The sequence below is a fragment of the Pongo pygmaeus genome, chromosome 1 (genome assembly GCF_028885625.2).
Source record: "Pongo pygmaeus isolate AG05252 chromosome 1, NHGRI_mPonPyg2-v2.0_pri, whole genome shotgun sequence".
In the NCBI taxonomy this organism is placed as follows: Eukaryota; Metazoa; Chordata; class Mammalia; order Primates; family Hominidae; genus Pongo; species Pongo pygmaeus.
In genome coordinates this window covers 95749726-95776174 of record NC_072373.2, presented here as the reverse complement: position 1 = coordinate 95776174, position 26449 = coordinate 95749726, and the positions used below count along the sequence as shown (strand labels likewise).

General features: G+C 46.2%; 1 protein-coding gene across 4 annotated transcripts in view; it reads right to left on the bottom strand.

The window, feature by feature from the left end:
- ADAR (adenosine deaminase RNA specific) overlaps positions 1–26449 on the bottom strand; it is a 46684-nt gene that overhangs the window by 5100 nt on the left and 15135 nt on the right. The window contains exons 1-11 of one of the 4 annotated variants that reach the window (XM_054460316.2): positions 21629–22301; positions 14527–16112; positions 11880–12063; positions 11300–11448; positions 10595–10739; positions 10277–10467; positions 2971–3196; positions 2536–2707; positions 2147–2240; positions 1329–1451; positions 916–1049 (exon numbers count right to left, since the gene is read on the bottom strand). In XM_054460316.2, the coding sequence (XP_054316291.1) occupies positions 916–1049; positions 1329–1451; positions 2147–2240; positions 2536–2707; positions 2971–3196; positions 10277–10467; positions 10595–10739; positions 11300–11448; positions 11880–12063; positions 14527–16112; positions 21629–21643 (3019 nt within the window). In that variant the 5' untranslated portion in view covers positions 21644–22301. Of the gene's footprint in view, positions 1–915; positions 1050–1328; positions 1452–2146; positions 2241–2535; positions 2708–2970; positions 3197–10276; positions 10468–10594; positions 10740–11299; positions 11449–11879; positions 12064–14526; positions 16113–21628; positions 22302–26449 lie in introns of those variants that run through there. The other 3 variants (XM_054460326.2, XM_054460308.2, XM_063659887.1) reach the window with 3 other exon arrangements.

Sequence of the window (26449 nt, the reverse complement as noted above, 5' to 3'; positions counted from 1 at the left end):
TTTGTCTATTCTGGACATTTCATATAAATGGAATCATACAATATGTGATCTTTTGTGACTGGCTTTTTTCATTTGGCATCAAGTTTTCAAGTGCATCCATATTGTAAGCATGTATCAGCACTTCACTTCTTATGGCCAAAATAATATTCAATTTATGGATATATTTGATGTTTTATTTATGAATCCTCAGCTGATGGACGTCTGGGTTGTTTCTACTTTTTTGGCTCTTGTAATGCTGCCATGAACATTCACATATTAGTTTCCGTGTGGACACAGATCTCCATCTCTCTGGAGCATATACCTAGGAGTGGAGCACTGGCTCCATGGTAACTGCGTCTATACTTTAGGGTATTTAGCAGGGTTTCAGGACCACCATGATGACTGCTGACGTGGCCTGAACGCAATGGAGTGGATGCGAAGAGACAATAAGGAGACAGGAGAGGATAGGAGAGAAGGAGCCAGTGGACAAGGCAGAGTCAACTGCCAGCTAGACAGGAGGGAACCCCGGCACTTGGCACCCTCATCTGTCAGCTCCTCAGGGCTTGGTTGTGCCGCACTCTTCTTTTCCTCCCTGCTTTCCTGAGGTGATCCTATGCATTCTCATGGCCATGAAGACCCTATAGGGGGATGACTCCCATATTTCTATTTCCAGCCAAGCTCCCTCCTCTGAGCTCCACATGGGAACCCCCACCTCCTATTTGACTTGGGGATCTCCCAGGTCTCCCAAACTAACACATTCAAAATAGAACCCTGATCTTACCACACAGCTCCCTGACCCAGGTCTTCCCTTTCTTGTAAACAGCACCTCTGTGCCCAGTGACTAATGGTAAAATCCTAGCAGCCCTGCAGAGACTTGGGGTCCCTGGACCTTGCAGAGCCTTTTGCGGAAAGGAGGCGGGGGCATGTATCACGCACCGTTCTCCACTTTGGTGCGGAGCTTTCCTTGTTTGGGATTCTCGAAGACAGGGTAGTGGCGGGACTCTGTGCTTTCCATAGCACGGTCGCTGCAGGACTTGTCAAAGAGGGCGCCATCTCCACACGGAGCGGTGCTGAAAAACAGGGGTGGCTGTTAAAACTCACCTGTGGGAAATCTGCAATTTCGTGGGGCTCCAAAACAGTCAGATGTGACAGAAGCAAGGGATGTTTTCTAAGGCCTACCGTGGGAGACTGGTACACGTGAGTCATCTACACCTGAATATGGACCTCAAACCCACAGTGGAGTGTGGCTTATTGTATGAGGTTCGATTTACAGGCCAGGAGAACATTCGGATACCCAATTCTAACAGCCTGGCAGGGCCCACCCTGGCAGCAACAGGAACTGTACAGACCTGATATAGAGATGGAATGACACAGTCTTTTTTATTTGGAGCTTTTCTCCTCCCTTAGCAGGTTCAAATATACTATCCTTTGCAGTCTGGGGGTTGTATTTCATTAACTCACTGTAGAGAAACCTACAAAAAGAAAATCTAGTTAGGAAGGCAGGTTCAATTCTGGGAAAAGCAGTTGCTTCTATAATCTGACCTCCAAATGAGCCAGTAAGGAAAAGCCTCAATGTTGCAGACCTCTCACAGTTTATCAGGTGGAAATTCTCCAGGGGAGACCCCAGCATTTCATAAAGCATAGTTAGCCTTTTGGGTCTCCTTCATTTCTGCTGAGGGCTCCTCGCTATGGCGGCTACAGGGATTCTAGGGCAGAGCAAACTGATTCAAGGACTACAGGAAGCTGTTGCTCCTTTCTAAGTCTCTCCCTTCATAAATTAAAGAAAAGGTGAGCTAGAGGAGAAAGCTGGCAGGGGCATCAAGGTTGTGTAGGTCCTCAAACGGAAATGGAAAGCTGCCTCATCCCCAAGGCCCTGAGGACTAAAAGGTCATTTTGTGTTTTTAGAAAAGAAGATGAAGCAGCAGAGTTAGCAGAAAAAAGGACGGCATTTAAAAACAGGCCGAGTAGTGGGAGGCAGCTCAGGTCACAGAGGGGACGGATTCCATCAGACAGGTTCAAATGGACGGGTGAAAAGCAAAGGCTGCCACTGCCACATCATGACCTGTTCGTCTGAGGGGGTTTCAGAGGCCGTGTCAGAGCCATGTGGGGCAGGGAACTGGAGCTCTCCACAGCTGGGCAGCCAGGCGACCGCTCTGATCTCGCTCACCTGATGAAGCCTCTCCGGGAGATTATTTCTGCATGGCAGTCATTGACAGTTTCTCCTTTTAGGCTGAGAGAATCTCCTTTCACACAGCGATTCCCTAGGAAGGTGTTTAAAACAGAAATAGAATAATGGAAGGAAACCGGTGGCAAATAGGATGAAGGCTATTTGTTCTGAAAGCTTCAAGGCAGAAACAGCCTCAATTTCTCAGATCCTAGACTCCCATATTCTGTCCTCTAGGAACTAAGAACTCATTCCTCACTCTGAATTGACTGTAGCTAAAATGAAGTCTCTTCTCCCTGACTTGGACTTAACATGCATGGACTCCGGGGGAGGATGAGAGGGACCCGCTTTCAGGCGCCACGGGAGGCGGCATGTCTCAGAGCCTCACTCACCTGTTCCCAAGCTGACGACGACACCCATGTCCTCAGAGTCTTTTTTCATAATGATGGCGGCCAGAATCTTGCGGCCGAGCAAGGAGGGCTGGAAGCTGTTAGTCAGAGTGTTGAAGCACCGGTGGCTCAGCATGGCTATCTGGTCATGGAAGGTGCTGCCAGTGAGAGGGAGCTGTGGGGAAAGGAGGCTGTGTCAGCACCACAAAGCTGAGGCTGTGTCCACCATATTCACCGTGGGCAGGGAGATCAAGCTCTACTTGTCGTGTGAGTCATCTTTTCCTTCTTTTACATCTAGTGTCCCAGTTATATGCTCTCTTGAGGCTAAGAGTAAAGCCTAGGAATAACTCGCATGACAGCAAGAGCCACCTCCACTTAGAGAGGAGTTAGGAGGACCCTCCCCCCCCAAAAAAAGGCACCAAAAGTAGACGTCTTAACTGTCTTTGGCTGTGCTTCTGGGGACCTTGAGAGGAGGAGCATAGTTCTTCTGAGACTGGCCCCTGTCACTGGGGTTACCTCTGTGAAACCCATGCGTTCTGCCTTCTCGTTCTCCCCAATCAAAACACGGAGAGCCGCATCTGCTGCTTCCTGCTTGCCTTGCTTCTTGCTGTGTGCGCAGACGGCTGGGAACCAGCGACCCCCAACTTTTGCTTGGTAAACGAACCTTTGGGATGAGAAGCAGAGAATGAAGACGAGTGCCAGACCCTGACAGTTGTTCCAAGGAAGGGTTAGTTTTGCTGAAGATGTGGCCAGTCTTGCAAACATATGGACCCGTCAAACAGAAGCTGTTTCTAAGGCAGCATTTCCTAGATTTTGGTCATTCATGAATCACCACATGATTTGTGCCAGATCCAGGTATTACTTGGACTATTACTTAATATTTTTCTCTAAATTGACTTCTTAGAGCCAGTCATTGTGGCTCACACCTGTAATCCCAGCAACTCGAGGAGCTAAGGTGGGAGATCACTTGAGGCCAGGAGTTCAAGACCAGCTTGGGCAACATAGTAATCCCCCAGGCAACATAGTGAGACCCCTGTCTCTTAAAAAAAAAAAAAAAAAAATTTAGCTGGGCACGGTGGTGTGTGCCTATAGTCTCAGCTACTTGGGAGGCTGGGGTGAGAGGATCACTTGAGCCCTGGAGGTCAAGGCTGCAGTGAGCTATGACCATATCACTGCACTCCAGCCTGCATGAGACAGCAAGATCCTCATCTCTAAAATAAATAAAGACTCTAAAAATGTAAATATCCGTAATACTAGGTATGAAAAAAGAGATAAAAATGTAAACACACTGAAATAGGAAACTTTGTTTCACTACTGTAAATGGAAAACCAGTATCACTTGCCACATATTGAAGGTGGCTGTAAAACAGAATATGATAAAATCATGTTATAAAATTCTGACTAGATACTGTTACCTGCAAAGGTTCTGAGCCTGTCCTTACTATAAAGGAAGATTATGAAGTATGAGGAAGGCTTAACGAAATGCTAGCACCAACTTGGACTCTCTTCTTAAGCAGAAATCAGAAGGGACTACCTTTCTCCCCACGAGTCACTGTTACTTCATACAATGTCTGATTTTTAAAGCGCCCAACTCCATTCCCTCATTTACTTCCTATTAGCTCAAGGGGACTTGACCTGGAGAGGTCATTAGGTCAAGGTCGGCCTTAGGCCAGGGACCCAGGTTTTGCTGGGAGTTGTTTTTTGACCCCTGGCAGGCTTGAGCTAACTCTGGGGTAAGGAATGGATCTTGGGCCCATGAGCTGCGCTGACAATAAAGTGCCCAAGTGGAGCAGGGAGGTGGCTTCTACCGCTCCGGCTGGGAATTTCCAAACACAGAGGGAAGAGCATGGTGGAGCAAAACAGCTTGGAAATGTACCAGACAAGGCATCAAGAATCCTAGCTTTCAACCAGATCCTAATCTACTGGCTGAGAACCCAGCTTTGGATACTCTAACTGCATACAACAGAGGCTTCAGTTTCAAGACTTAGCAGCTCGGGCAGTAAAAGGAATCAACGTTTATGTTCAACCACATGGAGTTTCTCACTGTTCCTTGATGATCCGAAGGAACTAAAATGCCTTCACTCCTTTCTTTGTCCATGCTGGCAGGCTCGTGCAGGCCAGTGGGCTTAAGTTCAGAATGAGAGGGACAGTGGCATGAAAAGAAGATGGTGAAGGCGGTCAGGAGGGACAGATTGTGTAGTATCTTTACCTCAGGGATCCAGGAGAATTTCATGACTGCCCTATGTGTTTGAAAAGAATATGAACTCTTATGTGCAAAGTTTTATATTGGTATGATATATTTACATATATGATAAAGTTTGTTAATTATGCAACTAGAATCCTTTAGAGCTCTGCTATCCAATATGGTAGCCACTAGCCACATGGGGCTACTGAATTTAAGTTAATTACAATGCAATTAATAATTCAGTGCCTCAGCACACTAGCCACAGTTCGAGTGCTCAATAACCACATGTGGCTAGTGGTTGGCCTTTTTAGTGAAATGAGTTCAAGTGCAGACAATGAGTATGAATAACTCTTTTGAGAAGTTTGGCTGTAAGAGAAGCAAAGAAATGAGATGGTACCTGCAGGGAGATATGGGGTAGAGGGAAGGTTTTTAAAAGATGGTCATGGGCATGTTTCAAGGCTGGTGGGAATGATCCAGATGGAGCAGCTGCAGACAAGGAGAGGGGAGACAACCAAAGCGATAAAGTCTTAGAGCAGATGAGAGGGATGGGATCCAGGACACCGGGATGGGAGGAGGGATACGTCCTTCACTCTTGCTGGTACAGATGGAGGTAGGGGGTAGTTTGGTAATGGGAAGATAAGGTATTTCTTGTATGCGTATTGCTATTTTTTCAATTAAGTGTGAAGTAAGGTAGTTTAAAGTGAGGAACAGGGGTACGGGTGGAAATCTGAAGAAAGAGGCAAAGGTCTGAAATGGTTCTCTCAGCAGAGGAAAGAAAATTAAGAAGAAAAATGCTGGGAAAGGGACAAGAGTGTGGAGAGAGGGAAAGTCACAGTCTTTTATTAAAAACCTTCAATGGCTCTCCACTGCTTCTGTGGTAAAAGCACTAACGTGACTAACAAGGAAGGCCCTGGTGGGCCACCCTGATCAACTCTCTAATCTCCTCTAGCGCCAGCCCTCCCTCATGCTCTCTGCTTCACCCATAAGTGCCTCCTCTCAGCCTCTTTGCCAACTCTGCTCTTCTCCCACCATAGGATTTAACAGTGTCCTTCACCTAGAACCCTCAGTCTTTCTCTCTTCATCATCCTTAAAGTCTCAGCTCAGGCAGTACTTCTTGGGGAAGCCCTTCCCCCTTTCCTTCCTAAGTCAAACTGTGCTATAATTGATTCCTGCTGCAACTCCAGCCCTTTGGAATACTTATCAAATATGAGATCTTACATTTCTTTAGGTGACTATTAGTTAATGTTTGGTTCCTGTTCTAAAAAAAAATAGAAGATACTCCATAAATAAGTGTTGAGTAAATAAAGTAGAAAGATCAGTTAGGAGGCTATTGTGACAGTCTAGATGAGACAGTGGCTTGGATTAGAGTGCTGACGCTAGAGGTAGAAAGAAGAGGAAGGGATTTGGGCTAGAAATTCTAAGTGTAACCAATAGGACTTAAGGATGAGTTGATGAAGGAGGTGAAGGAGACAGGAAAAGATGATCCTCAGGTTTCTGACCTGAGCCACTGCGTAGACAGTGGTATCACTTACTGAGCTGGGAAAGACTTGGGGGAAATGAAGTGAAGGGGGCAAAACCCAAGAGTTCTGCTTTGGACATGTCACATTAGGGATGTTAATCCAAACAGAGGTGACAAGTAAGCAACTAGATGGAGGAATCTGGAGCTCCAAGTGGTCTCCAGCATTTAGATATCAAAAGTCATGGCTGTCGCGGTGGTTCATGAGTGTAATCCCAGCACTTTGGGAGGCCGAGGTGGGTGGATCATCTGAGGTCAGGAGTTGAAGACCAGCCTGGCCAACATGGTGAAACCTCGTCTCTACTAAAAATACAAAAATTAGTCAGATGTGGTGGCAGATGCCTGTAATCCCAGCTACTCGAGGAGCTGAGGCAAAAGAATTGTTTGAATCCGGGAGGCGGAGGTGGCAGTGAGCTGAGACTGCGCCACTGCACTCCAGCCTGGGTGACAGAGTGAGACTCCATCTCCAAAAAAAAAAGAAAAGAAAAGAAGTCATAAAATTAGTTAACGTCACCAACAAGTGTAGACAGAAAGGAAAAAAAGACCCAGCATAATTCACATTAAGAAGGAACTAGAGCACATTATTGTACGAGACAGTTAATAAACGTAGTTACTCAATTAGCATTTCTCCTCTCTATGCAACCTTCCTCAACTCCCTGGCAGACCCTGGCAGCAGTGTCCTCTGTGTCCCCATAGCACTCTGCATTCACCTCCGATGGCACATTTCAATACTGCTATGGCTATATGTCTGCTACACACTCAGGGGCAGCAATTTTTTTTATCTTCCATCTAGTTCATAGTAAGTTCTTACATTCTCAATGAATGGCTGACCTGAAGTCCTAGAAAGGATTTCATAGAAGATTTCACAGAAGAGAAAGAGGAAATGAACTGAACCTATCATCTGAAGGACTGTGCTTAAAGATAAGGAGGTGCTTATTGAGAGTGAAGGATATGAATTAGTAGAAGAGCAGCTGGAGGGAGACTGGGCCTCTCCTTTTCCAGATGGCTTAAACAGTGGGCAGATGTGTGTTCTAAATTGGGTCATGTTGGGCAAAGGGCTACTTTAAAAAATTACGTTAAAAGTTCTTACATATCCATGAAGAGTAACAATCTGAAAGAAAACTGGAAAAGGACAAGAACAGGTGGTTCACAGAAAAGGAAATGCAAATAACACATAAATATGAATAAATGAAATGCCATTACTTCTAATTTTTTTTTTTTTTTTGAGACGGAGTCTCACTCCATCACCCAAGCTGGAGTGCAGTGGCACAATCTCAGGTCACTGCAACTTCCGCCTCCTGGGTTCAACTAATTCTCCTGCTCAGCCTCTGGAGTAGCTGGCATACAGGGGCATACCACCATGCTCAGCTATTTTTTGTATTTTTAGTAGAGATGGGGTTTTACCATGTTGGCCAGGCTGGTCTCAAACTCCTGAGCTCAAATGATCCACCCACCTCGGCCTCCCAAAATGCTGGGATTATAGGCGTAAGCCACTGTGCCCAGCTGACATTACTTCTATTAAGGAGAGACAAATTTAAAGTAACAAGATAGCATTCTTATAAGCTTTTTTCCTTAATGACTTTAAAATGGACAAGTTGGATGCCAAACATGTGAAAATTCAAACAGTTAAGAGTGTACAATAAAAGTGTCCCTCCTTCCCCAGAAGCAAACACAGTTGCCAGTTTTTTCGATCCTTCAAGAAAATATTCTAGCCATATACAGACAATCTTCACCTCTACCCTCACTTTACACCTTGCTTTTCCACTTTGTGATAGACCTTAGAGATTAAGAAAACATGCCTGTTGCATGGCAAGAGTGATGCCATCTTGATGCAAAACCACCATGACCACCAATATCTGACTCCTGCATCCCAAGGTGTTGGGTAGCATAAATAATTCCACACAAAGATGTCTACCAAGCCTCCCCACCAGCTAGTGCTCGTAAGTTTCACAAGAAAGTATAAGGTGTGACCAGCTGCATGGTTAACCAAAAAAGCCTCTATAGAAAGCATACTTTCTGGAGGGTAAGTGCAGGGATCCACTGTCTTGCAGCCACCCAAGACATCATTTCTGTTCCTAAGTCCCTATTAAATGTTTACTTCTGAGAAACTGAATTTGTCAGCTTCTATTCAATGAAATACTATGCAGCTATGCAAGAAGTCTGGTAAGTAAAGGAGTCAACGTATAAAACAGAAGATATATTTGTTTAAAAAGACCAAAGGGAAAATGTGCTAGTTATGCATAGCAATTTCTAGGACTCAAGAAACTGGTATAGTCATGTACTGCATAACAGTGTTCTGTTCAATGATAAATCACACATATGACAAGGGTCCCATAAGATTATGATGGAGCTGAAAAATTCTTATCACAAAGTGCAGGGGTCTGTAACCTGTTAGGAACCTGGGCACACAGCAAGAGGTGAGTGGCGAGTGAGCAAGCAAGCATTCTGGTCCGAGCTCCGCCTCCTGTCGGATCAGCAGCAGCATGAGCTTCTTGTAGGAGTGTGAACTGTGCATGCGAGGGATCTAGGCTACACGCTCCTTATGTGTTTACTCTATTTTTATCATTATTTCAGAGTATACTCCTTCTACTTCTAGAAAAATAAGTAACTAAAAAAAGCCTCAGGCAGGTATTCCAGAAAGCAGTGTTACCATAGGAGATGACGGCCCCCATGCATGTTATTGCCCCTGAACACCTTACAGTGGGACAAGATGTGGAGGTGGAAGACAGTGATACTGAGGATCCTGACCCTGTGTAGGCCTAGGCTAACAGCTAATGTATTTTCATCTCAGCTTTCAACAAAAAAGTTTAAAAAGTTAAAAAAATTAAAAAATTCAAAAACAGAAAAAAGACTATAGAATTAAGGATATAAACAAAGGAAATATTTTTGGATAGCAGTACAACATGTTTGTGTTTTAAGCTAAGTATTATTACAAAAGAAACAAAAAATAAAAAAGTTAATAAAATAAATGTAGTTAGCCTAAGTGAACAGTGTTTACAAAGCCTACACTAGTGTACAGTCATGTCCTAGGCCCTCATATTCATTCTCCACTCACTGGCTGACTCACCCACAGCAACTTCTAGTCCTGCAAGCTCCATTCATGGCAGGCGCCCTATACAGGTGTAGTTTTTTTTTTATCCTTTATGCTGTCTTTTTACTGTATCTTTTCGCTGTTTAGATAGACACCAATACTTACCAGTGTGTTGCAGCTGCCCACAGTACTCACTACAGTTACATGCTGTACAGGTTTGTAGCCTAGGAGCAACCGGCCATACCATACAGCCTGTATGTGTGTAGGAGCCCATACCATCTAGGTTTATGTAAATACACTCTGATGTTCTCACAACAACAAAACCATGTTTCTCAGACCGCATCCCAGTTGCTAATGCAGGGCTATGGTAGTATATGGGTCTAGGGAGGGAAACTAGAAGTCTGAGACGGAAATGAGACTTTTCATTGAAATGACTACTTTTTCAATCAGCTTGAATGATTTTTTTCAAGATGGAGTCTTGCTCTGTTGCTCAGGCTGGAGTGCAGTGGCGCAATCTCAGCTCACTGCAACCTCCGCCTCCCAGGTTCAATCATTTCTCCTGTCTCAGCCTCCCAAGTAGCTGGGATTACAGGCACCCGCCGCCACGCCCAGCTAATTTTTGTATTTTTAGTAGAGACAGGGTTTCACCATATGGTCAGGCTGGTCTTGAACTCCTGACCTCAGGTAATCTACCTGCCTCAACCTCCCAAAGTGCTGGGATTACAGGCGTGAGCCACCATGTCTGGCCTGAGTGATTTTTTAATGTACCTATACATTTCTTTAAAAATTAAAACTAGTCAAAAAATTAAAAAGGATCATGCTTACTGGAAGAGTGAACGCATTCACTCTTGGCAGGTCTACTGTCTTCTAAGAGGCCGTGGAGACAGGGCTGGATTTGTTTCCCTCAACTCGCCCCTTCTGTCCCACACAGCTAAAGCACACCCTTGTTTTCCCTGGGTTACAGACCATGCCCAACTGGTGACACATGCATTAGCCAGGACTAGGACACTCACTTGGGCTCGTGAGGAGGTCCGGACTGGTCAACCAACTTGAATTCAGCAGCAAAGCCATGGGAGCGGGCGTACTCCAAAAGGCCACCCACAGGGTTGGTGTTCAGGTATCTCACGAGCTCGCCAATCTTCCTGACCTTGTTGGGCATCATGGATTCCAAGTTATCAAGTGACTCTGAGATCATACCTTCGGGCTAAAGGAGAATCCATCAAACAGACGAGCCGTAAACACTTCAGGAAATGTTGAGGGAGTCACTGGCAATTTTAAACCACTCAGTTGCTAAAAACGACCTGTATCTTTTGAGTAGGAAAACGCCCTACCTGGTTATCAGAAGCCATGGAGTTGGTCGCCTCCCCATGCAGGGCCTTCATGGCTTCCTCTGCGGCCATCTGCTTTGCCACTTTCTTGCTGGGAGCACTCACACTGGGGAAAGTTTGGGCTCCCACTGCAACACAGTATTGGAACCTGACAGGAGATGAAGCAAGTAGAAGGATTAAAATGGTTTTGACTGAGGAGCCTGACCTAGCCTCTGCCAGGCTGCCATCCTCTACTATTGGTAATTTCCTTGAACACATCACCTCTGTGCAGTCACATCTCATGCAGTCACTTCTGCCTTGAACAGCCAGTGTCTCTTAGCCTGGCTGACCCCTTTCAACATTTAAGCATCAACCTAGTTTCACCTCTTCCAGGAACACTTCTCTTGAACATGTGAGTCTATAGACCCACAGGCAAAGAGCTTCTCAGGTCCTGTACCTTTCTGTCCCACCAACAGTGAGTGACGTCCAAGCCATGAACCTCCCTAGTGCTTATAGAGGAGATAGAGGATGGGCCAGGAATTCCCTTTGAATTGCTAATCCCTAATTGTCTGCCTCAAAAGCAGCAACCAGGCCCTCAGAGACCTCCTTTCCCCATTTTGAAACAGGAGAAATTGGTCAATCTGCCATCCCTGAGGAGGCAAGGAAGAAAATGTGTCTCTTTTTCTTTCTGAGAAAACCTCAGCTGGACAGAGGACACGTGGGACATACTTGGGCTCATGGGCAGGGCCTTCTTTGGACAGGAGACGGAATTCGCAGGAGTTCCCCAATTTGTGCATACACTCGAGCAGTGTGGTGACGGGGCTCTTCCCAGAAAATAAGGATGTGGCTGAAGGGGTGGGGATCTGGGACTCTGCGGTCTAGAGAAAATGAGAGACAAGAAGAAAACAAAACTAAGAAAACACTGGTTAGTCCATCACAGAAGAGGGGATGGGGATGGGGGACTTTCTTCCCACCAACTAACTGTCAAGGGGTTGGCTTCCCAAAGTTAAAGGGGCTGCTGGAGCTCTCATTCCGCATCTTCCAAGAGAGGAGACTGGCCTCAATAAACTTTCAGGTCTCTTTCAAGTCCGAAATTCTATAAATCCAATTATGTTGGGACAGGAGCAGAGAGAGGAACTGGGTATGAGAGGAGGAAAGGTGGGCTGGCGAGATAGGGTAAAGGGAAGAGTGGGAAGCTGACTCCAAGACGATGTCAGCTGTTTAGGCTGGGATTGCTTCAAGGGAGTCAGTTACAATTCAGACACTGACAGGGAACTGATATTCTCCCAGATGGCAGGAGGACACCTACCTTCTCTGATTCTTTCTCTGTGGAATAGTGGGGTGATTCTTCTGATTTTCCACTGTCCTTGGCTTTGGCTTCCTCTAGCAGAATTGTCATGGCTTTCATAGCTGCATCCTGCTTGGCCACTTTCTTGCTTCCAGCTTCAGCTGGGGGAAACTCTCGGCCATTGATGACAACCTGGAATTTAAATCTTGACGGAAAGTAATTAGATGTGTGAACAGGAGTCTAGGTCATTCCTTCTGCCTTCTCCAAAGAGACCTTCAACCTGGAATTTTCTGCTACGCTAAGGGGCTTTTCACTTGTGGAGGAGATGAAGGGTAGGCCAAGGAACTCCTTCCTACTCCTTAAGGCTCAGCCCGTCCTTTCTTTTTGTAAACAAACCAGCCAGTGACTCTTTCCCCATAGCTCAGTGAAGCAAACATAGGCACAGATGATAGGAAACTAGCTCAGGGGAAACCCACTATCTCTTAACAACGAATTAAGATAAAACCCACACACACAAGCATGATGAGCAAAAAGTCGCCATTATAGTCTTGTGAGCAACCAAAAGACCTTCATTCTAAAGCAATTGTGGTAGACTGGCCTCCTCAAGGGAGGGTCCTAAAAGATAGTGAAGGCTTCTTATAACCCAGTCTCACACTCCCCACTACCTAGGGGGATCAGGCATCTGCCACTTATCAGTGGCCTGCTTTTGTCCCTAGACCTATATCACTGTAGTTTGTTATGAGTCACTCTATAGCACCGTTTGTCTCAAGCTATTTTCTACATAACAAGGAATTTCCCCTCGTTATGTAGAAAATGAAAAAGCATTTGTTCTAGGCCTCTGGACTTAGCCTAGGCCCCCCTTTGTTCAAGCTTTCAAATGTGGTGAGCTCTTTGCTCAGTCTGGGATTTCATTTAGAAAAGTAGGTCAAATTTCTTATTTCCTAGGTCTTCTGATATATTTGAACATGGCACCAATGTTTCTTATAGTGTGAGTCCAAAGAATGATTAACCACAAAATCCACTGCTTTCCTCCAACTCTGGGGAGGAGGGAGGCAAAAGAGAATGACGGCCATCCGGTCTCTACCCCAAACAATCCAGCTCTGGCCTTGCCAGCTTTTGGACAGACACAACTCCTTAACAGCTCTCCTGAAATGCCAAATTGGTGTCATGAAGACAGTCAAGACAAGGAATAAGGGTCCTAGCCAGGAATCTACACCCCTAGAAACCAGGCTAGGTAAACATAAAGGTCAGTGGAATTCTCCCCCATCCTACTGACTCCTTCCTTGGCTGCAGCTGCAGCCACTCAGCTTCAGTGGTTTTGCTCCCTGTTACGCCCTTCAGCAGCTCCTGTTTTCCTCAATCTGTCCACTGGCCTATTAGGACCTACAGTGCAGGGCCTGACCAGCTATCTGAGTGAGGTAATCGCTGACTTCACAGCTCAGGAGTGGCAGCAAGTGCTAGCCTATCCATCTGTGCAGAGGAGGTGTATAAAATTAGAACCACCACCTTCAATAGGCAGGCAGGCAGGCAGGCAGGCAGCCGTGCACACACTCCTCCATCCTTTCCCCCCAGTAGGCTATGCAGAGGGGGGATTGTGGACCTGCTGCTGCTTAGCAGCACAACCCACCCCCACTCTGTGTACACAGCCTGCCCCAACCCACCTGCTCCTGCACCTCTCAGGAAACAGCTTAGGGAGGAGGAGAAGGCCTACAGAAGGGAATTAAGTCTTCATTACCTCTGCCTTAGGAGGCAGGCATGACATTGATGCATGGAGATCAATCATGTTTTTCTTTTTTCTTTCTTTTTCCGAGATGGAGTCTCACTCTGTCGCCCAGGCTGGAGTGCAGTGGCGCCATCTCGGCTCACTACAACCTCCACCTCCTGGGTTCAAGTGATTCTCCTGCCTCAGCCTCCTGAGTAGCTAGGATTACAGGCAAGCACCACCACCCCCAGCTAATTTTTGTATTTTTAGTAGAGATGGGGTTTCACCATGTTGGCCCAGCTGGTCTCGAACTCCTCACCTCATGATCTGCCTGCCTCGGCCTCCCAAAGTGCTGGGATTACAGTCGTAAGCCACCGCCCCGGCCCCCAAGACCAATCATTTCTTTTTTTTTTTTTTTGAGATGGAGTCTCGCTCTGTGGCCCAGGCTGGAGTGCAGTGGCGCAATCTCAGCCCACTGCAACCTCTGCCTCCTGGGTTCAAGTGATTCTCCTGTCTCAGCCTCCTGAGTAGCTGGGACTACAGGCGCACGCCACCACGCCCAGCTAATTTTTGTATTTTTAGTAGAGACAGGGTTTCACCACATTGGCCAGGCTGGTCTCAAACTCCTGACCTCGTGATATGCCTGCGTCGGCCTCAAAAAGTGCTGGATTACAGGCATGAGCTACCGTGTACGGCCAAAACCAATCATTTCTAAAGAAGCTTCATTACAGCCAACAGAGTCAACCTCCCCCTTGTTCAGCCAAGGTTCTGGCTGGTCCAAGGTCTATATTCCCTGCTCAACATCTGGAGAAAGGGCCAATCAAGGTGGATTTAGCTAAAAGGCAGAAGGGAAGGAGGAAAAGATAGGCGCCACCAAACAGCACTGCTCACAAATCAGCCAAGACTGCCTCAGGAGCAAGAGCACCTGACCCCAACCCTAGGTGCAGTTCCTGGGTGGTCTCTTACCGAGGTTCATGGGGTGGTCCACTCTGCTCTATCATGTTGAACTCACAGGTTTGACTAGCGAACTGGGCATATTCTAACAGCCCGCTGATGGGGTTCTTCAGCTGGCACTCTGTCAGTTTCTTGTAGGGTGAACACCGTGGCAAGCCATGACTGTAGAAGGAGGGCATCTCCATGATGGCTCGAAACTCACCTGGTGCTGCGCGGATGCTATTCAAGTCATCTGGGATGTCATCTGTGGCCCACTGGCCATTTTCAAAGTCAACATACCCTGCTTTTGAGGGGCCATTGTTATGAACAGGTGGTTTCAGTCTTACTGGTTCTGGTCTGGCCTCTTGCCTGTTTTCTAACTTTATGACAGGTTCCTGCCCATTCTCCACTTTTTCTGTGGTTACCATGTTATTTGAGGCATTTGATGTGGGTATATTACAGGTGAGGAACTCTGCGTTTCTTTTGGTCTCAGGGATTGCAGCTGGAGCGGTTTCAGGAACACTGTTCGTATTTCTCTTGATTTGCATCCTCTCTCGCTTCTTGTCTGTCAAATGCCATATGGGAGGGGTTGTCCCTTGTCTATAGACATCCCCCTGCCTTTCCATGTCAATTAGCACGGCATTTATATCTCGGGCCTTGGTGAGGCCAATATTTTTAGCCAAATTCAGGGCAGAGGAGTCAGACACATCGAAGAGATAGTCGCAGATTTTCTCCTTGATCTCAGCCATGTCTAAAAACTCAAGAGGATCTTCCAAGGCAGATATGGAGTTGCTGTCTTCAGGTTCCAAACCTGGGTCTGAGTTTGGGGATCCTTGGCTATGACTATCTGGTCTTACCACTCCACTGTGCTGGTTCCAAGCCTGAGCTGAGACTGCAATAAAAGGCTCAAGAAGATCTTCTGAGACAGATGTGGAGTTTCTGTCTTCCGGTTCCAAACTCGGGTCTGAGTTTGGGGCTCCTTGGCTATGACTATCTGGTCTTACCACTCCACTGTGCTGGTTCCAAGCCTGAGTGGAGACCGAGATTTTCCACAAAGGGGGTGTTCCTGCCTCTTTCTGTAGCTTGCCCTTCTTTGCCAGGGAGTATAAAACTCGATTGATTTCTTTCTTCGGAGCCCCAAGTTTCCCAGACAGATCATGTGCTGTGGTGGCCTTCCCTTCCCCAAGCTCTTCCAGGAACTTTAAGATCTTTTGTTCCTGATCTTGGTTGATACTCAGTTCCTGGAAATGTGAGGAAAGGCAATCAACACCTCTCCGTGGCAGACTCCTGCCACGTGGTGAAGGATGCTGGAACCCTCTCTGGAGACCCTGACTTCCGAGATGCACGCCCCTGGGGACACCCCTGATGTCCACTTGCCTGCCTCTGGTACTGGAGGCAAGTAGTACTGGAAACCTTGGCCGGAGTCCTGGGAGGGAAGGTGGCAGTGACGGTGTCTGCTTTCCAATCACCGGCGCTTCTGGGAGCTGCCCCTTGAGAAACTCTATTTGCTTAAGCAGGAAACTATTGGGGGAAGATCCTGGCCCAGGCTGCTGGTATCTGAGCTGTCTGTGTTCATAGCCTTGAAATGGATGGGAGTAGTATCCGCTGAGGGAATACCCCTGCAGAATAAGACAGTGGAAAAGAAAATGAATTAGGGCTGAAGTGGTGAACCTGTGGAGGCCCCGCCCTTTGCTGCCTGTGAAACAGCCCTTGATGGGCTGAGAAGGCAATTGAGCCATGGGCTTATGACTTGGCTAGGGTGACTTGCCTACCTCCTAAATCCTGCCTAGGGGCCTGCCAACAGGAGCACGGGGGTGGGGGCAGGAGGCAAAGCACGCAGAACTTCCAGGAGTACAGAGGTTCTGAGGCCTCAGCATAACCTCTCCAGCAACCTAACTTACTTTTCCCTTTGACGGAATTTAAGGGAGTTGAGAAGGAAATTTTCTAGTTACCAAAACAATTACCCCTTTAAAATCAGAACAACAAATAAATGTTATTTTGTTCTGAAAAGAAAAACAGAATAACCTGAAATAACCAGAACAATCACATGAAATAACAATAACCAAGGGAGATGGGACTAGGGAAGGGACGAGATGACCTCTCCTTGAGTCAGGCTCACCAGTGCACCCCCTGCCCACCTGTCTCTAAGATCTATCGTTTAGATGACTATGACAAAAGAAGAAATGTGATTGGATGAAACTGAACCCCAGTCCTCCAAGGCTGTAACAGTGCAGTAACAAAAACAATCTGCAGGTGGGAAAAGGCCACGGGACCGACCTCAGAGTCATCTCCGTGGCTCTCCACTGCCATCCCAGGAGGATCAGAATTTGGTTTTCAGGTAGCTGGAGGGTTTCCTGATAAAAATGGCACACTGTCCTCACTCTTCAGTGTGGTACCCAGGCTCAGAAGGGATGCCAGAGACTTTTGCCCAAACCACCCAGGCTCTCCTGGATGTGTGGAGCTGGCAGCATCTGCTCCTCACCACCTCAGACCAGTCCTACCTTCCCTAGCTACCTCCCCATAGCTGCTTCCACCGCACGTTCTTCTGAACCCTGACGGACAGGGCACAAGCAATCCCATGTTCTCATATGCACATTTACCAGAACACCGAGCACCTGTGACCCCTTTCCCCACCCACCCACCTGCAAACCAGTACTCTTCTCCCCAGGGCTGTTCACTGGAGGGTGATGGAGCCAGGAAGTACTTATAAGCCTGGGGGTGTCAGTAAACACCCTGCTTCCTTTCCCTGGGGCTTGCAGACTGGGAGGAGGGATTCTGACAACATTTACTCACACTCACCACCCCCTCCTCAGACTCTCCTGAAGGCTGCACAGGTAGAGGTAGGACCCTTTCTTCCATAACTCTAGCCTTCTACTCTTCCACATCCTGACACACTTAGGGGATTTCAGCATTCTTGTCAATCACTCTCATGGTGTCCCGGCTACAAGGATCCTTAACCCAGTGATCTCCATCCCTACCTTTCTGCCACACAATTGGCTTGTTACTCCTTCAATCTCACTATGACTCTAACCTAGGCCATCACACCAAGACCTCAAATCCTGCAACTCTTTTCCAGTGGCTGATAAACTTTTTCTATAAAGGGCCAGATAGCTCTGCCACTGTAGCACAAAAACAGCCTCACACAATATGCAAAACTTTATTTACAATTCATTTACCACGAAGCTTTATTTATAAAAACAGGTAGTTTGTACCTGTGGGCCATAGTTTCTTGACTCCTGCTCTTTTCTGATGGTGACTTCCCTGTGTTTCTACAACTTTACTCCTTACTCTGGTGGAACCTGCTCCTCGCATGACCCCGGTGAAGCTGCCAGTCAGCCACCCTGATTCTTCCCCACTCTGACTTCACACACCTCCTCACCCCACCTGGATCTCATGGTCAGTTCCCTTCTCCACCCAAGGCCCACTGTCCCCCTTTTCTTCTCCGAAGCTTCCCAGCGGTACTGGAGAAGGACCTTGACTTGTGCTAACAGGGTCCATAAAAATTCCTTCTCTTGAACCTCAGTTGGGTCTTCGCTGTGTGGTGGTCAATTGCGTTTAACAAACATGCCTTAGTTCACTGTGGATTGAGCACTCTTCTTTTAAAAAATTCTCCTCCCACGGTTTGGTGACAGAGCACTAAAGGTCTTTCACCTCTTTTTTCTTCTTTGTCCCTTCTTCCCACCCCTTATAATTTTTTAATAGCTACTGTATTAACGGATCCACCCTTTACATAATCAGTCTCCAAGGTTTTAAGGACCTCTTCTTCCTTTATAATTTATTTCCTAGGTTGCTTTAAACTAACCTAAACTAGCCCTCTGAAGCAACAGCACTCAAATCTACTATGTCCAGCCACTACCTTGTGTGGGAGCTTAAGATCTGAATTTCCAACTATGTCGACAGTCTGTCCACTTAAATATCCTGCCATAACTCAAACAGCACATATTCTGAACCAAATTAATAGTTCCCTCAAACTCAGCTCCTTTTCCTGTAGTTGTTATTGCTAATGGCATCACTGTCCTCCTAGCCTATTAAGGCTAGAAACCTCAGTCATCTTTGCTGCTCGCCTCCTGGCCTCATCTTCTGGATCTAATCAGGCAGTTGCCAAGTCCCGCCTTGTCTGCCACCTCTGTACTGTCTCTTAAATGTGTTTTCTTCCAGTTCCAGCCCCTCGTTACCTCTTACTGGGCCATTGCAAAGGCCTCTAATCTTTCTATCCCTCTACATGCCAATCCAGGTGGCACATCTCCCTCCACAGCCACCTATCACAATTCTGACCCTTTCCTTATAGAGCTCCTTAAGTGCCACTTGCTTCAGGAGACTCCTGACTCCCACCTTCTTCAGCCCTTGGGGTTTCCTCTCCTTGTGCTTCTCCCACTCAGCACCTGTTAAACCATTTACTTTACCTTGTATCAGAGCTACTGGATTTTTTTTTTTTATGGCACACACAGATTGCAGTGTCTGAAAGGTAACTAACATTAGGTGTCCTATAAGTTATACTCAACTCTCCACTCTCAATATTCCCAACACAGTATTGATGAGGGGCTTCAGTTGATTCCATGGTGAGCTCTTGGGGGTCAAGGACTATGCTTCAATCATCTCAACCTCCCTAGCACTTGGCACAAAGTTGATTGTCAACAAACATTTGTTGAATTAATGACTGCATGAACAAGACACCACTATGCAAGCAATCATTTCTTTCTTGTTCCTCTTGCTGCACCCTCATGCCTACCATATTGCTAGGGACAGAGGCAAAAGTGTGTACAGAGTGAGTGCTGGCTCCCAGAGCTGAATTATGGGACTTAGGGGTTCTCCTATTAGCTCTTTGAGTGATCTTGGGGAAAAAAAATTGTGTTTCAAAGTGGCTAAAGTCAGTTAAAAGCTAAATGTTTTTTAAACTGCTACTCTTGGCCCAAATCTGGAAAATATTTTAATGTCTGTCTATAGAAGAATTAAATTATGAAACATTCATTCTATGGAATAGTACTCACACGGTTATTTTTATTTATTTTTTTATTTCATTTTTTTTGAGACACAGTCTCGCTCTGTTGCCAAGCTGGAGTGCAGTGGTATGATCTCGGCTCACTGCAGTCAGGCTGGAGTGCAGTGTGATCTCAGCTCACTGCAATCTCCGCCTCCCGGGTTCAAGTGATTCTCCTGCCTCAGCCTCCCGAGTAGCTGGGACTACAAGCGCACGCCACCACACCCAGCTAATTTTTGTATTTTTAGTAGAGATGGGGTTTCACCATGCTGGCCAGGATGGTCTCTATCTCCTGATCCGCCCTCCTTGGCCTCCCAAAGTGCTGGGATTACAGGCATGAGCTACCACGCCCGGCCAGTTATTTTATTTTTTTTAAATGTGTCATATCTATTTGTATTCACCTGGGGATAATTTAGGAATCATATATTAAATAAAACAACAAAAAGTTGTAGAATAGTATGTACATTATAATTTTTTTTCCCTAAACAAAAAGAGAAAATCCATGAATGTGTATGTGTGCACACAATGGAATGAACACAGAGAAAAGAAAGGAGATGTAAGTTTGCTACAGGATATCTTAGGGCAGTAGGGTTAGAGGGAGAGGAGGAGATTATTAATTTTTCTTTTTGCCCCCCTTAAATCCCCTAAACACCAAGCCACCGTTGAGTACAGCCATTTGGAAAGCTACTGAATAGGAGAGCAAGAAAACTGAGCAAGCAACCCATAGTGATCCCTTCTAAATCTCTCAGCATCACCTCTATGCAAATTACATAACAACTCATTTAACATTCATTGCCTCCCAGATTTCACTTTAATCTGGTCTCACATATTTAGGATCAAGAGATAAGCACTACCCCCTTTGCCTTTACCACACAGGTTCCACAGTGCAATACAATGACACCTGTGCAGAAATGCTTTTCCTTCAAGTCAGGCGTCCTTAATCCTTTCAAAGGAGTGCTTTAAAAATATATATATCTCTCTTAACAAAATTGAGGTATATAATTTAGATAGAGTAAAATTTATCCTTTTAAGTGTATAAATCTATGAGTTTCAACAATCGCCACCACAATCAAGATACAGAACATTTCTATTTCCCTAAAAAGTTTTTTCATGCCACTCAACAATCAATTTCTTCCACGATACCCAGTCCCTGGCACCCACGGATCCACTTTCCATCCCTATAACTGTGTTTTTTTTCCAGAATGTCACATAAATGGACTCATACAGTACGCAGCCTTTTGAGTCTGGCTTCTCGTGCTTAGCGTAACGCACTTGCGAGTCACCCGTGTTGTTACTTGTAACAGTATTTACTACTAAGCAGTATCCCATTATGTGGATGTATTTCAGTTTATCTATTAACCTGCTGAAGGACATTTGTGTTTTTCCAGTTTTTAGCTATAACTTATAAAGTGGTTAACAAGCTTTCTCCTATAGCTTAACGGCCATTTTTAACTCCCAGAAGGCCTTGAGGAGGTGGATAAGGTGCGCTGAGGATAGTGTGCGCTCCTCAAAGTCCGAACGTTGTTCAAGTGGGGCTAAAGCGGGGCTAGGGGGTTCACAAGGGGCCCTAGCAGAAAGGGAGACGATGTGTCTGCCTTGACATGGGCTCAGGCCTTCCTACTCAGACGGGGGCGCATTTTCCCCCAAGCCCTCTTCACGCATTGCTCCATTCTGCAGAATTAATGAGCAGGATACAAATCCACAAATTCTTAAACCAGCAATGCTGCTTGGCAAGACCACACACCCACACACACAAACACTCACAAGACGCACAAATTCCTAAACCAGCAATGCTGCTTGGCAAGACCAGACACACACACACCCACACACACACACTAACACTCACAAGACGCACAAATTCCTAAACCAGCAATGCTGCCTGGCAAGACCACACACCCACACACACACTAACACTCACAAGACGCACAAATTCCTAAACCAGCAATGCTGCCTGGCAAGACCACACACCCACACACACACTAACACTCACAAGACGCACAAATTCCTAAACCAGCAATGCTGCTTGGCAAGACGACACACACACACACACACTCTCTAACACTCACAAGACGCACACACTACGCACTACAACACAAAGCCTGTGAGGTTGTAAACGAGCCCAGACGGCGGCGAAGGTCCAGGGCCGGCCCGGCTTACCTGCCGCGGGTTCATGGCGCCCGCGAGGCATTGCCCGACCCGACCCGCCGGCGGCACGACCCTGGCCCAACCGCTGGGCCGCGCCAGCCCCTCGAGGCCCCCACGCCTCCGCTACTCCGCACTGGAAGTGGCCCCGGGGCGTCGGCACGGGAAACTCCGCGGGTCTACGCGCCGGGCCCAAGATGGCTCCGGTTCAATTTCGCTTTCGTTTCTTCGGAAAGCCTTCCCCTCCGGAAAGTTTGGCCAAGAGGAGGGGCTTGAGCAAATCTTGCGCCAGCGCTTGGTTTCAGGCCGGTTACAAGTCGAACCCCTCCGTTGCATGAGAACTACGGAAGGTACTGTTTTTTTTTTTTTTTTTGAGACGGAGTCTCGCTCTTTTTGCCCAGGCTGGAGTGCAATGGCGCAGTCTCGGCTCACTGCAACCTCTGCCTCCCGGGTTCAAGCGATTCTTCTGCCTCAGCCTCCGGAGTAGCTGGGATTACAGGCGCGCGCCATCACTCCTGGCTTTTTTTTTTTTGTATTTTTAGTAAGAACAGGGTTTCACCACGTTAGCCAGGGTGGTCTCGAACTCCCGGCTTCAAGAGATCCGCCCACCTCGGCCTCCCAAAGTGTTGGGATTACAGGCGTCAGCCCCCGCGCCCGTCCGGTACTGTTTAGGAAAACCGCCGTTTCAGTACTGAGCTCCTAATTCCCCGCACAGGCCCTAGGCAGGAATACACGAATAGAGCAAAAGGAAAACAAAGGCACACAAAACCTCAGGCCAGAAGCAGCATGAGGCCCGGTCCTCCCTCTCTCTGCGCCAGCGCGGTGGCGGCCGCGTCTCCAATGTGGGGGGGTGGGGGGGATGGGCGGGAGCGCAGATCTCGTCAAACGACCAAGGTCCCCACCGTGGGACCTTGTTAATGCTCCTACTATGTTACAAACATAAGCAAGCAGATGCCAGCCAGTAAAAAGTACCAAGAGTAGCAACAGCAGCAGTGAACAATTTAGGATCTAGGTCATAAAAACTACCCAACCAGGCAAATGGTTAAGTACTTTACATGTATTATCTCCCTTAATCTTCACAACAGCCCTCCAAGGTAGGCATTATTCCCACTTTGCAGGTGTAGAAACCGAGGCTTGACTAAGGCCACGCTGCTGCCAAATCCAGGTCTGAAGGCTTTAGTAAAGCTCAGTCTTCAGCGCTTCTCTACACTCATTCAAATTACACCGTTACTTTCAAAAAGATAACTTTTGTTATCTAGAGGGACAAAAGTCAAATTTGCTTCATGGTCAGGCTTCTCTAACTGCTCGATTTTTGTTCAAGGTATCTGGAAAACGATTATTCTAGGGTTCAACACCATCCTCACCTGTAAGAATGTTCTTTCCCTGTGTTTAATCTTAATTTTACCCCCCTGCTTATGAGATTACAAGGCAGTGCCTTTATAGCAGTATCTCCAGCTGATGCCCTTTCATGGTGTTAGTCACTCCAAATTAACATTCCCTTGCAGGCTGGGCTCTGTCTTCCTTCTGGGCCTTTGCACATTCTATTCGTTGGCCTAGCATGCACCTCCTCCACTGCTTCCCGTGAATCAACCTTTCAAATCTACAAGGGAGGCCTTCCCCACAGCAGGTAGTGGGAGGGGAGGGGGAGCAAGTGCTGTTTGTGGTTTCTTACTCCATGCTTCTCGAGTTACTGGGCACCTACCCCTAATAGGGCACTTGCACACTGCGCTAAAAACGCCCCATTCGATCATTTAACAAAACTTTACTAAGCACCTAATTATGTGGCAGATACTGTGTTAAGCACCCAGGATATAACACAAATAACAGCACCATCCTTTAGCTAGTCTGGTAGGGAAGATGGATGCCTCAGTAATCACAATTATCATGTACTTCTTGTTCATATATCTGCCTCTAGAATTGTCAAGTCATCTCCTTGGGGGCAGGAAGCATGTTTTATATCCTTATATTCGCCTTCAGAGGGCTGGTTAGTTGAAAGAATAACAGACCCCTCAATAGGTATAACAATGGGCAAAAACAATCGAAAGACAACTTCACAGGAGATAAAAAATATCAAACATATGAAAAGGTTCTCAACCCCATCACATCAGAGAAATGCACAGTATAGCTACAGTGAGCTACTGTCCATTCACCAGACAGACAGCATTAGCCATCTGATTAGACCAGGTGGCAGCAAGGATGCAGAGCAGCTCCTAGTCACTACAGGAAACCAGTTTACCATTATCTGGTTTCCCAAGAAGTTCATGGTTGCATTATTTGTAATATCTCTAATAGCCCCCAAAGTGGAAACAACCCAAATGTCCATCAAAAGTAAAATGGATAAATGGTGGCATATGCCCATGATGGACTACAATACAGCAACAAAAATGAAAGATCTACGCATGCAACAAGGTAGCTAATTATCTAAATATGATACTGAGTGGGAAAAGCCATATGTATACTATATGGTCCCACTTACAGAAAGTCCCAAGCCAGGCAAAACCGAACTATAGTATGCTCTGCATAAAAGACAAAATGAGGCCGGGCGCGGTGGCTCATGCCTGTAAGCCTAGCACTTTGGGAGGCCGAGGTGGGCGGATCACGAGGTCAGGAGATCGAGACCATCGTGGCCAACATGGTGAAACCCCGTCTCTACTAAAAATAAAAAAATTAGCTGGGCATGGTGGCGTGTGCCTGTAGTCCCAGCTACTGGGGAGGCTGAGGTGGGAGAAACGCTTGAAGCAGGGAGTCGGAGGTTGCAGTAAGCCAAGACTGTGCCATTGCACTCCAGCCTGGAGACAGAGCAAGACACCGTCTCAAAAAAAAAAAAAAAAAGACAAAATTGTGGTTAATTACCTCTAGGGAGAAAGGTGGGAGTTTTGACTGGGAAGAAATCTTTTGGGTACTGGTGATATTCTAGCTCTTGACTTGGGTAGTGGCTACATATGTTTGCTTTCCAATAATTTCATTATACATTTATGTTTTATTCATGTTTCTGTATATATATGCTGTATTTCACAAATTTAAAAGGTAAAAACAAACAAGAACCACAACAAACTCTTGCTGTTGCAATTCCAGTCCACTTCCCCATGTTTTATTTCCTCCGTTTAAGTAACAGGAGTTATATCTTACTTCTGCTTGTCTTCAGGCAAGACAATCTGAAAGCCTTTACCCTTCTTCAGAAATGATCCGGAAAAGCTTTAATCACAACTACTGTGCGAGGGAAGCTGCACCGCTGCTCCCCCGACCCCTTTTAATCTAACATAGGACACAGTGGCGAAGCAGTGAACTCTCCTCAACAGAAGGTCAGTTTATGCCTTGAAAGAACAACAACTCCTACTGTCATTTAATCTTAGCAGCTCAAGTAACTGCAGACAGTCTTATTCATAAACGTTTCATCTCCTCCCCCTCAGTAATTGTTTTAACTCCCCCATGGTTGTGAGGTGATGATGTCTTTTTTTTTTTTAACTGTTCTATTGTAGGAACTTGACGAGTTGGATGAAAGTCTTTAAAAAAATTAACCAAAAGTAATAGGTTTATTTCAGAAAATACAGACAAGCAAACACAATAAAAATCACCCATTGTTAATTCATCATTCATCCATGCCTACCCTTCAAGCGTTTTCCCTGTAACTTCCCCGTGCATAACGGCACTGCCAACACATGGGTGGTCAGTCCTCTCCCAAGGGAGGAGCTCTTCCTATAAAAAATGGCTCACCTCCCCAAGGGCCTGTGAAATGACCCCAGATGTATCTATACCACCTAGGGCTACTTATTAAAAACCACCTAAATGATTAAGAGTTACTGTCTAAAAATGAAGTACTCAGAAACTCAGTATTCTCAGAAGTCTGGCTTCCACATAGCAGTGCCAAGTTCTAGCTGTATAGGTGCATTCAGGGGGTGAGACTTCCCCCACCTATAGGAAAGGACATGCTATTATCAGGGCTCCTGAGTTGGTTTTGTTTTCCAATCCCTGCTATTCTTGCTGTTTAACTATAAGTAACTGTTAGTCTGACTTAGTAATTGTTAATTTGGTTTGTTGTGGATCTTCTGTTTAACCTTACTGTGTGCAGGGATACATGTTTACAACAACAGTCTTTTTTAGTCTATAATTTACTATAACCAGACTTTACTACACACATGGGCTATATCCAATTGGAACATCTATCTCCCTGTCTACTGTAAAGGAGATGTCTGCAAACTCCTTCAGTATTTGCTCATACAGTGATACTGGGACAGAAATGTACTGCCTGTGAATGTATTCTAAACAATTTGCAACATATTATCAAAGAAAGTAATAAATTACTCAGTTTTTTTTTTGTTTGTTTTTTTTGTTTTGTTTTGTTTTTAAGATGGAGTCTCGCTCTGTCACCCAGGCTGGAGTGCAGTAGTGCAATCTCAGCTCACTGCAAGCTCCGCCTCCTGGGTTCACGCCATTCTCCTGCCTCAGCCTCCCGAGTGGCTGGGACTACAGGCGCCTGCCACCACACCCGGCTATTTTTTTGTATTTTTATTAGAGACGGGGTTTCACTGTGTTAGCCAGGATGGTCTCGATCTCCCGACCTCGTGATCTGCCCGTCTTGGCCTCCCAAAGTGCTGGGATTACAGGTGTGAGCCACCGCGCCCAGCCTACTCAGTTATTTTTAAGTACCAGGGCATCATTTTAGAATAACTCTTAGGAAATGTACAGTAAGCAATTCAGAGTTGTCAGGCACAAATTTATTGCCTTCCTTTTTTGTTATCGTTGTTTCTCCTCAATTCTTTATCATTGAGTTTTTATTCCACTAAAATAGTTCCTAACAATCAACATTAATTTTCTTTCTTTTTTTTTTTTGAGACG